Consider the following 15,328-nt stretch of genomic DNA (forward strand, 5'->3'; position numbering starts at 1 on the left):
ATGATGCCTATTATATCAATACCTTCCTTTAATACGAGGCACTCTAGTTCACCCATCTTATTATTTAGACTTCTAGCGTTTGTGTATAAGCACTTTAAAAATCTGTCACTATTTATTTGACTTCCATTTCCTGATGTCTGAAGAAGTGGTCTCTGCCCATGAAAGCTCATGATGCCATCTACATGTTTTGTTAGTCTTTAAGGTGCTGCTAGACTATTTGTTGTTTTTAAAGTTTTTCCAGTTACAGACTAACTTGGCTACCCCTCTGAAGCTTATTTCCTGATGTGTTAGACTCTTTTTCATTTGGCTGTTCCTCATCTGATCTGACCCATATTTTATCATCTTCCATCCTCTCCTCCTGACTAGAACATAGAATCTATTAATAGATTCTCCCCTGAGAGATGTCTCTGTCCGATCCATGTTCTCCCCCATACCCGTCGGCTTTCCCCCAGCCCTTAGTTAAAAAGATTGTAGAGCAGTTTTTAAATAATTAAAAAAAACCAACAACACACAACAAATGGTTTCTGTAACCGACTAACTCAGCTATCCCCTGAACCTTTTTAATGTTAAGTGCCAGCAGTGTGCTTCCATTTTGGTTTAGGTGAAGCCCATCCTTCCTGTATAGGCTCCCCCTATCCCCAAAGTTTCCCCAGTTCCTAATAAATCTAAACCCCCACTCTCTACACTATCATGTCATCCACACATTGAGACTCTGAAGCTCTGCCTTCCTACCTGGTCCTGTACGTGGAACCAGAGAGTGTTACCATAGAGGTCCTGGTTTTCAATCTCTTCCCAAGCATCTTAAATTTGGCCTCCAAAACCTCTTCTCCTACCCTTCCCTACGTCATTGGTACCTATATGTACCACAATCACCTGCTCCTCCCCATCACTACACATAAATCTATCTAGATCAGTGTTTCTCAACCTTTTTTTAATAAAGTACCCCTTTACAAAAATTATAAGTACCCCCAGTACCTACAATTTTCAGACACAAGATTGTTTTCTACCATTGCAACACATTTGTTTTAACAACTTAATCTCCGCCAGGCGGGCGATGAATTTTTGGGTATAAAAAGTACAAAAATAATAAAACGTTGTAAAACTTAAAACAAAAATTCAGTTTTCTCCAAATTTCAGTTGTGTTGACATACCCCCCAGACTTCTCTTGAGTACCCCAAGGGTACTCGTACCACTGGTTGAGAAACACTGATCTAGATGTTTCGAGAGATCCACAACCTTTGCACCGAGGCAAGTCATCATATGGTTCTTGCAGTTGTTGCAAACCCAGCTGTCTATGTATCTAATGATTGAATCCCCCATTACTAACACCTGCCTTTTTCTAATGCCTGGAGTTCCCTCCCCCAGAGAGGTATCCTCAGTGTAAGAGAATATCACAACATCCTCTGGAAGGAGGGTCCCAACTATGGGATCATTTCCTTCTACTCCAATTGACTGTTCTCCTTCTCTGAGCCTTTCATCTTCCTCAACAGCACAGTGGCTGTCTCGCCAGAGGTGGGACTGTTCTGCGGTGTCCAGGAAAGCCTCATCTACACACCTCTCTGCCTCCCTTAGCTCCTTCAATTCAGCCACCTTGGCATGCAAAGCCCGTACGCAGTCTCTGAGGGCAAATGCACACATACACCACCTATCCAAAGGGCAGGTAGTCAGACATGCTACATTGGTGCAGTAAACAGGACAGCCCCCAGTCTGATGCTGGGCTTCTGCCTGCATTCTTTCCCACAGAGAATTAGATTCTTGAGAGATGTTTTATTTCAATCAGGTAGTTTGGTTTTAGTTTAGTTTAAAAGTTTTAAAGAATGCTGAGTGTATCTAGCCCCTCTTAACTTCCTCACAAAATGTGCCTGGAACTGCAGATCTGCTCTAAATGTTGTCTCTATTAAAACTGCACCCTGTCCTTCCATCTCTGACTCCAGAGCGGTTTTACTCTGTGAAGATTTAAGAGTGGAGTTGGGTTGGTTTTTTCCTTCTCATGCATCATCATCATTAATCATAAAGATCTGCGTTCCCAGCCCCACCTTGTCCTGGATATACGAGTCAAATTAATCCCTGACATATTACATAAGAACAACCATACTGAGTCAGACCAAAGGTCCATCTAGCTCAGTATCCTGTTTACCAGTAATGGCCAATGTCAGATTCCCTAGAGGAATAAACAGAACAGGGAATATCAAGCGATTCATCTCATCATGCATTCCCAGCTTCTGTCAAACAGAAGCTAGGGACATCATTCCTACCCATCCTGGCTAATAACTATAGATGGACTTAGTCTTCAAGAATTTATCTATTCTTTTTTGAATCCAGTCTTCATAACATCCTCTGGCTAGGAGTTCCACAGATTGTCTGTGTATTGTGTGGAGAAAAAAACCCTTCCTTTTTGTCTGTTTTAATCCTAGTCCTATTAATTTCATTTGGGTGATCCTTAGTTCTTGTGTTATGGAACCAAATATAATATAATTTTCCTTATTTACTTTCTCAATACTCATCATGACTTTATAGACCTCTCCTATAGCCCCCCAATCTCCTCTTCTTTAAGATGAAAAGTCCCAGTTTTATTACTCTCTTCTGACATAGTAGCCATTCCAAACCCCTAATAATTTTTGTTGCCCTTTTCTGAACTTTTTCCAGTGCCAGGGTATCTCTTTTCAAATGAGGCAACCACATCTACATGCAGTATTCAAGATGTGGGCATAGCATGGATTTACAAAGAGGCAATAAGATATTCTCTTTTACTCTATTCCCTTTTTAATGATTCCTAGCATTCTATTTGCTTTTTTGACTGCTGCTGCATATTGAGTACATGCCATTGAAGCTAGAGGAGTGGCACGTAGGGCTGTGTTTTAATATAAAAGTCTCTAAAAGCAGGAGGGATTGATAGGGGGGAGTTTTGAGTTGTCCAATTGCAAAAAGGTGTGAGGTTTTTTGTTTTTAGCAGAAAAAATGCTGTTCTTTGAGAGCTTGCTCACATCAATTCCATTTTTAGGTGTGTGTCTGTACCCACATGCACAGTTGTCAGAAATTTCTGCCCTACTGGTATCCATAGGGCTGTTGTGGCACCCCCTGGAGTGCTGCTCCCATATGGCAGTATATCAGGCACTGCCGACTCCATGCCCTGTCTGGTTCTTCTTACTAGCCATGACAGATATTTGAAGCTCCTTGTCTTGCTTCCTAAAAGCCACAGCAGTTACTTATTCATTGACTTGGTTTAGTTATTGCTGTATGTAGTTTCTGAAATAGTTAATAGTATCGGTTAGAGGTGACTCAGTTGCCAGAAGTCAGGGAAGCCAGAAGCAGTCACTTTGAGGGTGCGCTTGAAGACGGTGCCCCAGCCAAAAGAATGGATTGAACCCTTCCTGTCTTTAGTCACCTCCATCTTTCTGGTCAGTCTGGTCCTGTGTCACTTCAGACCATTGGGTGCTCGATACAGCTTCTTTGGCTTACACCCTGCAACTTAAACCTCCCACCCCACTTCCACATCATTCCTCAGGGACCCTTCTCATGAGCAACCACTGTTTCAGGAGGTCAGAAGTGTCCTGTAACTAGGGGTAGTGGAAAAGATTCCTTGGAACTTAGAAAGATGAGGATTTTATTCCTGCTACTTCCTAATTGCAAAGGAAAAAGGGGCCTCAGAGCCCTGTAAACATGCAGGTCCTCAATAAGTCTCTCAAGAAGTTTGAAGTTTTGTGTGGTCTTCCTGGCCTCAATCAGCCCCACCCTGCATCTGGGAGACTTTTAAGCGGCCTTCAATTTACAAAATGAACGCTTGCATATTTTCATCTTCCCAGGGCACCAGTGCTCATTCTGCTTCATGCTTCCGTTGCTTCCAGTGCCATTTCCAGTTCATAGCAGTGCCCTGGGATCTCTCATTCGTCCTGAGTGTGTTCAAAGTATATAGCACCAAAGGCCACTTACCTGATGTCACGGAGTTCAAATGTACCCATACCTCAATGACTTGTTGGTTGATAAGGGGCCAGTCTCCAGATCAGATATGGAGGCATCTTGCCCTGGTATGTTCCACCTGTGGTGACCTGGAATTGATAATATATGAGAGAAAGTCAACCTTAATCCTGTGCCACACAGAGAATTCATAGCAGTAAACCTTGATTCCACTCTGGCCAGGGTTTTCCTTCCCTGAGATATTGTTCCAGGCCAAGATGGGCCTTATTGCAGAGGCCTGCAGGCTCACCACTCCCAGTGCCCATAAGGGTCTGGAATTGTTGGGCCACATGGCAGCTTGTACTTACATGGCCCAGCATGTGCGTCTCCGCCTCAGACCCCTTCACGTATGGCTGGTGTATGTGCCTGGGCAGAGTGGTCAGCATTCCAGACAGCATACTTTCATCCCTCATCTGGCGGCAGGACCCCATGTCGGTGTGGGAGGGAGCTCCCTTCATGGCCCAGTTCTTGTTGGTGACCCATCTGCAACACTTCAGACTTGGAATGGGAAGTCCACCTGGGTACTTTCAGCACTCAGGATTGTTGGTCTAGTTGCAATGTTCCCTGCACATCCATATCAAGGAACTCAGGGCAGTCTGACTAGCCTGCCAAGCCTGTTTACCTCCATAGGGTTGTTCATATCCTGACAGATGGCACAGCTAGTCTTCTACACCAGGAGACAGGGCAGAGCCAGGTCATTGGTCTGCCAGGAAGCCCCCTGGCTCTGAAACTTCTCTCTGCTGCACAGCATCCATCTTGCAGCCACTCATTTTCTGTGGACCAAGAATACTTTGGCTGATCACCACAGCCAGATGCTCTTGTCTCACAACTAGTGGTTCCTTCATTTGGAGGTAGCCAGTTCCCTCTTACGCAAGTGGGGAAACTCCCTGGGTGGATGTGTTTGCCTCCAGGCAGAATAGGAAATGACACATCTTCTGTTCAATTTGAGATGTGGACAGAGAATCCTTGTAAGATGCCATTTTGATCCCATGCTCGGGGGCGATGATGCATGCCTTCACTCCAGTACTATTGCTACCCAGGGTCCTTACAAAGATCAAATAGGACATGGTGAGCATTATCCTCATAGTGCCAGTGTGGCTGCACCAACACTGGACCATGTGGTGGTAACCCTGTCCCAGCTGACCCTGATGCTCCGGTCCGACTTGTCCCAGTACTACACCAGATTCCTTCACCCCAAGCTGGTGGTGTAACATCTGGTGGCTTGGCTGCTGTGTGGCTGAACATGTAGGAGTGGCTGAGGTTCAGTGTGTCCTGCTGGGAAGCAGAAAGCCAGAGCGACCTACCTGGCCAAGTGGAAACAATTCACCTGCAAGATTGCAGACAACAGTGTGCATCATGAGTGTGCTGTGCTGCAGTTTATTCTGGACTACCGCCAACATCATAGGCTCGAGGGCTTGTCCCTCTTATCAGTCAGTTTGGATTTGACTCAGGATAACATGGCCAGATTCCTAAGGGGCCTAGAGTAACTCTATTGCACACCAAGGACTGCATTCCTCCATGGGACCTGAATCTGATGCTGTCACAGCTCATGAGCCCTCCCTTCAAGCCTCTGTCCTCCGGCTTTCTCCTCCTTTCCTGGAGGGTGTGTTCCTGGTCATGGTGGTGTTTGAGATTGGGATGCTCATCTTGGAGCAAGATCCAGCTAAGGCCACACCTGGCTTTTCTTCCCAAGGTAGCCTCTCAGTTTCGTTTGAGCCAAAACACTCACTCACTGGTCTTCTTCCTGAAGTCACCTAAGTTGGAGGAGGGGCACAGGCTCCTTGCCCGGGATGTCAGAATTCGCTCCCTGAACTCAGAGCTAGATTTCTCAATAGTTTCAGCTTCAACGGTGCTTGTTTAAGTACCAGATTTATAGCTGGGTGGAACAAGAGTTCCACAATTCAACCATGGCTGTGATAGAAGGCACTCCTGTGTCTTGATCAGCCAAGCTGATTAGTAGAAATGCTGCTGACAACCCAGGCAAGAACAAATGAGATGATTAAAGAGCTCATAAATCAGTGCCAACCACAGTGTCCTAGCTTATTATAGACAGGTGCAGAGAGACCGAGAGTGTGAGAGAGAGACCAGGGAAGGGGGAGAAGATTGCTTGTCTTTGGGCACCCTATGTGAATTTTTATACTGACACACTAGGTAGAGAAGCACTAAACATTCTTTAACCCTTCCTTTTTTCACATTTTGTTTCTCTCGTCTCTGATTTAACACAGGAAATGGGCCTGAAAATTCTATCAAATAGCAAAATAAAGAGACCCCTGGATTGTCGTTCCTATCCCAGCTGGGAAAATATGAGTAAGGAATGCCTTCGTTTTTATTTAATTGTCCAGGTCTATTAAATTCCATTTTTGCTCTCTTAAGCCACGTAATTGTCTGGGAATGAAGGGTTAATTTGCCTTTGAATGTCCCCTTTCCTCTTTTTGACTCTATTGTCCCAGTACCATCCTTTTCTGTGAGTAAGCAGCCAAATATCAAGTATTATCTGACTTTCCAGGGCCACACATGCTACCTGTCCCTGCAGTGGATTCTCAGACTCTGTCAGTAGGGAAATCGAGTGAGTCCCAAGTCCGTGACTTTTTCCCTGAGACTTGGATCTGGGAGCTGTATCCCATGAAGTAAGTTTTGTATTTAATTCCAGGGAGGCTGGGGAGAAATGCAAGTTACTGAAAGGCTTTGTGCAGGCAGTGTTTGGAGGTGCTTCTCTGAACCAAGCTTCCCAGGCCTTGAGACCTGGCTGGTTAATAGTCTAGAGAGAAAATCTGCTGGGTTAGAAAATGGACTCTGTGGGTTCCCTTCCTGGTCCCAGTACAGAGTAATTGGGTGAGCATGGGTGAGTCACTTCCCCTCCCCATGTATCAGTGTCTCCATTTGTAAGGTGCCCTGCCTCTCGGGGGCCATTGGGAGGTTTCATGCATAGAAAGCTCTTTGAGATTATACTGAAGCTAATCATAGGAGCATTAATTATTGTCAGAGAAACTGAGCATCACTCTTCCCCCGTATCGCGGTCTGATTTCTCTGCAGCTCTTCTGGTAACAAGCAGGTCCCCGTCACCCTTCCTGACACCATTACAGAATGGAAAGCCAGCATGTTCTGTACCTCGGAGAGCAGTGGCTTTGGGATCTCACCTACGGTGGGGCTGGTGGCCTTCAAACCTTTCTTCGTGGATCTGACCTTACCCTACTCGGTGATCCGCGGGGAAACATTTACATTGACTGCCACTGTCTTCAACTACCTGAAACAGTGCATAAAGGTGAGTAAACACTCCTGCTCTGGTTAGCCTCCTCCAGATCAGGCTTTATCTGCGTGCCTGTAAATTCTTCCCCTGCCCCCAATGGATCAGGAGTCAGTATCTAGGGAGCCGCATGGATTTTACCCTAACTTATTTTCCAGGGAACAGGAGGTAATCCCATGAGATCCAGAGTAAGTTTTACCTCCATTACTAGGAAGCCAGGATGAGAAGCCATCAATGGAAGTGTGAGTGTGAGAGTGTGAGCTCTGGCGATCCAGTAAATTCCCTATAAAAGAAACTGAGTCAGCTCAAGTGTGTCACTCTTTCTCTCCCCCCACTCCTGGTCTCTTGTACAGATCCAGATTACACTGGCCAAGTCAGAGGAGTACCAGGTGAAGCCATGTAAGGGCTGTGAATACACCAGCTGTCTGTGTGGTGATGAAGCTAAGACCTATTACTGGAACGTGACCACTTCCAGACTGGGTAAGGAGAACAGAGAAGATGGGGGAAAGAACATAGCAGTTGCTCTACCAGTTCATGCCATTGATCAAGTAATCAGATCCCACCTTGTAGTACCTTGACCAGGCATCTAACAAGTCCAATATCCTTCTGCCATCTTGGATGAGGCCATTGCTCCACCTCTAGAGCTCTGTTGCCATGCCTCATTTCAGAATACAGTAGTTCCAAACTCTGTTTGTGCCAAACTGTGCATAGAGTGGGGAGATTCATTTCACTTTGAGCCTTAGGTGGAGAGTACATTTCCCTTCTGTGGGCTTGTACAGAACTGCAGCTGTCCTGTTTTCTTTGCATTGGCCCATTTTGCCTGGTGGCACAGATTTGGAATGGAAACTCTGAAGAGCTTGTTCGTTTTTTTTTTCTTTCATTGGCAGGTAAAGTAAACATCACTGTTACTACAGTGGCACTGCACAGCAAAGAGCTCTGTGGTGGTAAGAAAGTGATGGTGCCAAGTAAGGGCCATAGCGACACCTTAATCAAGCCTCTCCTCGTCCAGGTAAGCCCGCTGATCCGGAGAACGGGGGGAACCGCACTTCCATCCAACTTCTGTCATAAATTTCATAGATTCCTGGAACTCAGACTTCGTCTACACTAGAACTGAGTTTGGTGTAACTTACAGTGCTCGAGGCTGTGAGTAACCCACATCCCCGGGTGACATAAATTATACCAACCTGCATGCTGGCATAGACAGCACTATGTCGGCAGAAGAGCTTCTGCCATGGACATAGCTGCCCCCCCCCCCCCTCCCCATTGAGCTAAGCTGAAGGGAGAGCTTTCCCATTGGTTTAGCATGTTTTCCCCAGAAGCACTCTGGTGGTGCAGCTAAACAAACACTGCTATTGCACCTCTAGTGCAGCTGTAGCTTCAGAAGTGGAGAAGGCTCTATATGGCCACATCTTTCACTCTTCCCCTCCCCTCCAGGCATGGTGCAGGATGGTCTGTAAGAGTAATTTTAAATGTCCTGAACAATGCATGTTCCACCCCATCCCTTGCGGAGATCTTTCCACATCTCACTAGATCTACCTGCTAGGAAATGTTTCCTCAGTAGCCAGCTGGAAAGAGGCACCTTGTGCTCACTGTTATTCTCTACTCTCAGCTATCCTCTCATCTCCCCAGCCTCAGCTCCTCTTCTGTGGTGGAGTTTATACCTCTAAGGTCGTATCCATCCTCAGTTGTCATTTGCCGGAGTTGTATAGATCCAGTTCAATGCATTGCCCCTTTTAAACAAATTGGTCTAGAGTCCCTCCATTGCTTGTAGCCCTTTTCTGAGTTCCCTCCAGTTGAATGGCATCTCTCTGGTCCTGAAGTAAGTAGGACTAAGACTGAACCCACTATTCTAGGTCAGAGCCATATATCAAGGGGCAGACCTTCCTTGCTCCATAATGTGACCACTGTGAACCCAGAGTGCCCAGAGCTGACTTAAGGTGTCCCAGAGTGGCCTCAGGCCTTCTCTCTTCACCCTCATACCATTTCCTGCTCTGTGATTTGATCCGCCTGTGCGTGCAGAGCTAAGTTACAAAGTCACGTGAATGAGAAGACTGAACATCTGTTGATTTCGTGTCTATAACCAGTTTCTCTGTGTTTTTACTGCCAGCCGGAGGGCATCCTGATGGAGAAATCTCACAGTTCTCTGCTCTGCCCAGAAGGTATGGATTACATTGGAGCAGGGGAAGGGATCACACGTCCTTTTGGGTTTGGTGGGAGAGAGTCACCTATCCACAGGCACATGGGTATGGGGAGGAAACGCTGGCTGGACAGCACTTACTAGAAGGATTGGTCTTTGTCTCGCTGGGTCCTGTGGTTTCAGCAGGGACTAGAAAGGTGGGGTGTTCCCATTAGAATATATGCATGATGACCTGCTCTTCCTGAATGGGTATATCTCCCCTGCATTCTGGGCCTCTTGAAGTAGATTTTGGGTGCAAGATCTTGAGAGGAGGAGGGGGGAAAACAAAACTGGATTCTTGTTCTCATTTTTCTTGTAATGGGCAATTGAAAGTCACTAATCAGTATGGGACCCAGAGAGATTTCCTCTTTTTCTCTCCCTGCTGCTGAAGTTATTAGTCCATACACCAGGAACTCAGAGGGTTTTGACACTCTTAGCAAAAATGGGCTTATTATGTTTCTAACTGTTGGGTTTCTCTTACTCCCTCCCTGGGTTGGCTCACTCCTTTTTCTGTGTGTAATTGCCAGGGAATTCTGCCTCAGACTCCGTGTCCCTGCAGCTCCCTGAGAAAGTGGTGCTGGATTCAGCCAGGGCCCATATGTCTGTGCTAGGTAAGGCATCTGTCTGGCAATGACTGAGCACAGAGCTGTGTGTGTGGAAGAGGGGTGTCTGAAAGCGTAAGCAGTCTGGATGTGGTCTTTTGAGTGAGATGTTGTGGGGGGGGGCTGGGTGCAGATGAAGGGCAAACGCTGCAGCAGGACTGTGAGGAGGAATGAGGCTTGTACACAGGTAGGTGCACACAGCTGCCGGTTTGGTTATGTGAGGGGGAGATGTAAGATGGGAGAGATCATAAGCAGACAAGCTAATGGTGGGATGTGGGTGGAATGGAGAATTTGGCCATGGATAGAGGGAAGCCATGGGAAGGGGCTTGCAGGATGACTGGGTGCAGGCAGGGATGTAGAAGAAACATGGGACAGGAGAGTGCAGAGAGTGGTGGTGCAAAAGAAGAGTGAATGGCTTGGTGGCTGAAGTGCTGGGTTCTGGGGGGGGGGTCTCAGAGTGGGCGGGTGCAGGCCACATTAGGGACTGAGTCATGGCATGATGTTTCAGAACCTTGATATAAGGAGGAGATGTATCAGATATAGATGCACAGTTGTCCAGGAGGGTCACCTTTGTCAACATGTGTCTATCCAGGTGACATCATGGGGACGGCGCTGCAGAACCTGGACCAGCTGGTGCAGATGCCCAGCGGCTGCGGGGAGCAGAACATGGTGCTGTTTGCCCCCATCATCTACGTGCTGCAGTATCTGGAACAGACAGGGCAGCTGAGCAAGGAGTTGAAGGCAAGAGCTGTGGGTTTCCTGCAAACAGGTCAGTTGGTTTTCTTTCTCCTCTAGGTCTCTCCCTAACCCTAGATATCCACCTTGACCTCTATGCTCAACAGATGTGTGGATGGATCGGGGCGGGGGCGTTATCGCAAACTCCTGGTTGCTGAGTTGGTTCTAAAGTTGAGCTATAGCACTGGCTCAGTGCCCAGTGAGCTCAGGAGGTCATAAATGATTCCTGGATCTTCTTCTAAATCTCCCCTTGGTTCAGAGTGGCCGGTCAGTTGCTGTTTCAAAATCACCCAGACCTGATTGACTCTGCTGTGTCTCATCTTTTCTCCTGCCCAGGGTATCAGACACAACTTCAATACAAACACAAAGATGGCTCCTACAGTGCCTTTGGAGAGAGTGATGGAGAAGGCAACACATGGTGAGAACCTTGCCTCCCCCAGTGCTGGTACTGTCTTTCTTGGCACCCAGCACCCCCTCGGTAACCCTGTCAGTATCTTACTAAGCACACTGCCTCCTCTCAAGGACTTTCTTCTCCCCCAGGCTGACAGCGTTTGTAGCCAAGTGCATCATTCAAGCCCAGCAGCACGTCTTCATAGATAACAAGACCATTGCAGACGCCTTGCAGTGGATAGCAGGGAACAAGCAGGCCAACGGCTGCTATGCCAACGTGGGGAAACTCTTCCATACAGCAATGAAGGTAACAGTCAGCAAGGCCTGGCCCCCATTCAGCAGTCCCTCTTTGGGGGGTAGTGGGGCTGTCGTTAACTGCAGGGGCAGGGCTCAGTGACACTAACCCAGACCCTGATGGCAGGCCCTGTGGTCATATCCTTTGAGCCTAAAGTAGGGCCTACTGGCATGACTCCTCCCTGGCTTGGAGGGATATGGATGTTTGTGTCCAGATCATCCCCCCTCTGTTAGTACTAGGGGTGTGATTATAAATAACCATGAGCCCCTCCCCACATCTGTGCCCACTTTCTTCTGGTCCACTTCCCCAACACCATTTCGTCTCTTCCCCCCCGCCCCCAGACGAGAATGGGACGGTCCATCTAGGATTCTCTATTAATTGGCAGGGGGAAGAGGAGTTTACTGATTTCTCCCATGTTTGAGGCTCATTCTCTCAGATGGAGGAGAATGAAACAAAAGACAGGACTATGAAGCACTTTAAAGACTAACAAGATGGTTTATTCGGTGATGAGCTTTCGTGGCCCAGACCCACTTCCCCAGATCAAATTGTGGAAGAAAATTGATCATGCCAATTTTCTTCCACTATTTGATCTGAGGAAGTGGGTCTGGACCACGAAAGCTCATCATCTAATAAACCATCTTGTTAGTCTTTAAAGTGCTTCATAGTCCTGTCTTTTGTTTCAACAAGGCCAGACGAACACGGCTACCTCTCTATTACTATGGAGGAGAATATTCTGTTCCACCTTTTCCTCTGGTACCTCCTATTACCTGTGTGACATACAATCCAGACTGAGTAGCTGTGTCAGCCCAGCTCTATAGCTTCGGGTGCCTGATACCCTTCTTTGCTACTGTAGCCTCCAGCCTGGACTGTTCACAAACAACCTCCAGCATGAAAGTCCCTCCCAGCCATATCTCTGTGTGTGCTGCAGCCTGTCAGCTACCCTTGGCACTTACCCTGCAGGATAACCTGCTCTGGTATCCTTAACACACCTCCCCAGCCCTAGATCCGCCCCCCATCCAGAAGTGAATCTCCTTTACTGCCCAGCCCCCTTCTGGACAATACAAGCCTACTAGAAATAATATACACACAACTTGCAACTCCAGTGAAGTTTCCCAAATACTTCAATTTAAACACTAGTTAGATAAAATAAAGCAAGTTTACTAACTACAGAAAGAGATTTTAAGTAAATACAAGTCATGAAGCATAAAGTCAGAAATGGGTACAAGTAAATAAAGCTGAAATGCAACTGGTGCCTACTTTTTTAACAAATTTCCTTAAATTCAAAGCAAAGTTTTCTCACTACATGCTTTCAGCAGTCTTACTAACCCAAACTTCTGAGGTCAGGACCACTCCCCTCAGAATCAACAGACTTTTTTTTGTCACTTCAGGTACCGTAGATGAGAGTTCAGGAAAGGGAGTGTGTGCAGGTTGGGGTGTTAGTTTGTCTCGTCCTTGAAAACTATTAGCAGGAAGAACAATTTCCCGTGGAGTACCAGGAGACACAATATCTGGGGGAAAGGGGAGGTTATTCCATGCTGCTCCCCCCCCCTCACCTGTTGGAGCTTCCCTTGTCTCCTCTTCCAGTTTGACTCTGTTTACTGCTTACATGCAAAGTAAGCAGAGCTAGTTTTTTTTTTTTTCAACTTCAGCTTCATACAGGGAAATCTTATATCTTCACATACAATGTTGCCACCTGTGTTTCACCACAGCAAGAATGAGCAGCAAATGGATTTTTTCAAAGGACACCTCGCAAGGCATACTTTCCACACAAGTTACTACAGTCATATGTCAGCTGTGGCCACATTCTGTCACAAGGTGCCAGATAGCAGTTGTCATTTGGGAGTCTCCTTCTTAGCCAACCTCGTCCTCTCATTTATATTCCCTTTTATTCAGCTCTGGTGAGGCCTTATCTGGAGTACTGCATCTAGTTCTGGGTCCCCCACTATAGAAAGGATGTGGATGCATTTTGAGAGGGTTCAGCAGAGGGCAACCAAATGATGAGGAGGCTGGAACACATGACCTATGAGGAGAAGCTTACTTAGTCTGCAAAAGAGAAGAGTGAGGGGGGAGTTGGTAGCAGCCTTCAACTACCTGAAAGGAGGTTCCAAAGATGCTGGAGAGACGCTGTTCTTAGTGGTGGCCGATGGCAGAACAAGGAGCAATGGCCTTAAGTTGTAGTGGGGGAGGTCTCGGTTGGATATTAGGAAAAGCTATTTCCCTAGGGCAGTGGTGAAGCACTGGAATGGGTTCCCTAGGGAGGTGGTGGAATCTCCATCCCTAGAGGTTTTTAAGTCCTGACTTGACAAAGCCCTGGCTGGATTGATTTGGTTGGGACTGGCCCTGCCTCAGGCAGGGAGCTGGACTTGATGACTTCCTGAGGTCTCTTCCAGCCCTATGATTCTATGATTCTATCTGCAGGGTGGGATAAATGACGACATCTCTCTAGCTGCTTACATCACTGCCGCGCTGCTGGAGGCAGGGAAGCCACTCAATGTGAGTACAGTGCTGCCTGTGCGCACCCTTGCTCACTCCTCTCATCCTTTAATGCTCCATGGATACAGCTCTTTCTCTTTCAGTGACTGCTTATGGCTGCCATGGAGCCAGTCTCTATGACAGAGGCAGGATTTGGACCCTGTGGGGCTGTTTCCATTTTCCTCTGCTTCATTCCTGTGCTCCACTTTTCTCCCTATTCTAGGACCCCATGGTGAAGAACGGTTTGGAGTGCCTCAGAAATGCTTCCTCCAGTGCTACTGATGTGTACACCCAGGCGCTGCTGGCATATGTCTACTCGCTGGCGGGAGACTCGGTGACAAGGCAGTTACTGCTCACCAAGTTGGACCAGCAGGCCATCAAGTCAGGTACCACCGGGCAAGAAGCTGCCTGACTCTAAGCACTGCAGCACCCATGACTATCACACAAGTTTGATCAAGGCGTAGGGCTAAGATGCACTCCAAAATCAAAGCAATTATTGATGGAAAAGCCCAGGGAAGAATGGTCCTTGCTGCACATGTTCTAGAATTTTGTTCACTTGAGAAACTTTTCTTTCTACATCACAATACGTTTTCCCTTTTTTCTTTTCATTCCATCCTCCTCAGTCATGTCTCGTTGCACCACTCTAAGTAATTCCCCTCACCTCCTAAGTGCATTGGGTCTGTTATCAAGTCCCTGCACCCTCTTTTCGGTCTCTTAGCAAAGCTATACACTACAAACTAAACTGTACATTATCAAAAGTGGCTCTAAGTTTCAGGTGTCTCAAGTCAGGCACCAAACCGTGGAGACTCCTAAATCAGTGTAGACAAGCCCTCGTTGGCTATTCTTGAAAATAAAGGTTTTGGGTCTTTTTAATCTTTCCTCATAAAGGCCTCTCTATAGCCCCCTTATTTCTGTTGCTTGTTTGTCAATATTCTTCTCCTATAATGTGGTGTTCAAAGCAGTAATAGTCTAGATTCAAGTCCTCTGAGGAGGGATACTGTCACTTTCCTGCTCTGGGATGTGAATGTGCTACCCAAAACTGTACTGGATTTTTTGTTAAGCCTGTCACTGCAAACTTGTATGTAATTTGCTGTCTGCTTCCCCTGTCAGGCTGGTTCTGTCCCCATAGGTTGTCTGTGTTTGGAATGCTTGGAATGATTTCCACCTCATTAATTTGTCCCAGATTGGTCTCGTATTAAATTCTACTTGTTCCTGTCCTTCAACTGGCTTTGCTGATGTTGCATCAGGGTGTGACCTGTTTACATCACACGGGCTGCTAAAAGGCATGGGTGGTTCCTCTTTCCTGACCATGGCAGTGATCTGTTGTGGTATCTCTGAAGACTAGTGCTTAATCACAGAGTGCGTTGACACAACAGCATTCCTGGGAGGTTGATTTCCCCATCCAGATTCAGTGTGCAGGTTTTTTTCAATGTGGGATGTAACCATGAATCCAAAATGAA

General features: G+C 46.8%; 1 protein-coding gene across 1 annotated transcript in view; it reads left to right on the forward strand.

The window, feature by feature from the left end:
• The window catches only part of A2ML1 (alpha-2-macroglobulin like 1), a 50,760-nt gene that overhangs the window by 22,360 nt on the left and 13,072 nt on the right, over nt 1-15,328 (forward strand). Inside the window, exons 17-28 of the mRNA XM_006119937.4 lie at nt 6,180-6,261; nt 6,461-6,581; nt 6,988-7,216; nt 7,552-7,678; nt 8,086-8,207; nt 9,306-9,357; nt 9,902-9,985; nt 10,569-10,745; nt 11,048-11,129; nt 11,252-11,408; nt 13,815-13,889; nt 14,092-14,254. Coding sequence (XP_006119999.3) covers nt 6,180-6,261; nt 6,461-6,581; nt 6,988-7,216; nt 7,552-7,678; nt 8,086-8,207; nt 9,306-9,357; nt 9,902-9,985; nt 10,569-10,745; nt 11,048-11,129; nt 11,252-11,408; nt 13,815-13,889; nt 14,092-14,254 — 1,471 coding nt within the window. The remainder of the gene's footprint in view (nt 1-6,179; nt 6,262-6,460; nt 6,582-6,987; nt 7,217-7,551; nt 7,679-8,085; nt 8,208-9,305; nt 9,358-9,901; nt 9,986-10,568; nt 10,746-11,047; nt 11,130-11,251; nt 11,409-13,814; nt 13,890-14,091; nt 14,255-15,328) is intronic.

This window comes from Pelodiscus sinensis, chromosome 1, assembly GCF_052426305.1.
Source record: "Pelodiscus sinensis isolate ZL-2025 chromosome 1, ASM5242630v1, whole genome shotgun sequence".
In the NCBI taxonomy this organism is placed as follows: Eukaryota; Metazoa; Chordata; order Testudines; family Trionychidae; genus Pelodiscus; species Pelodiscus sinensis.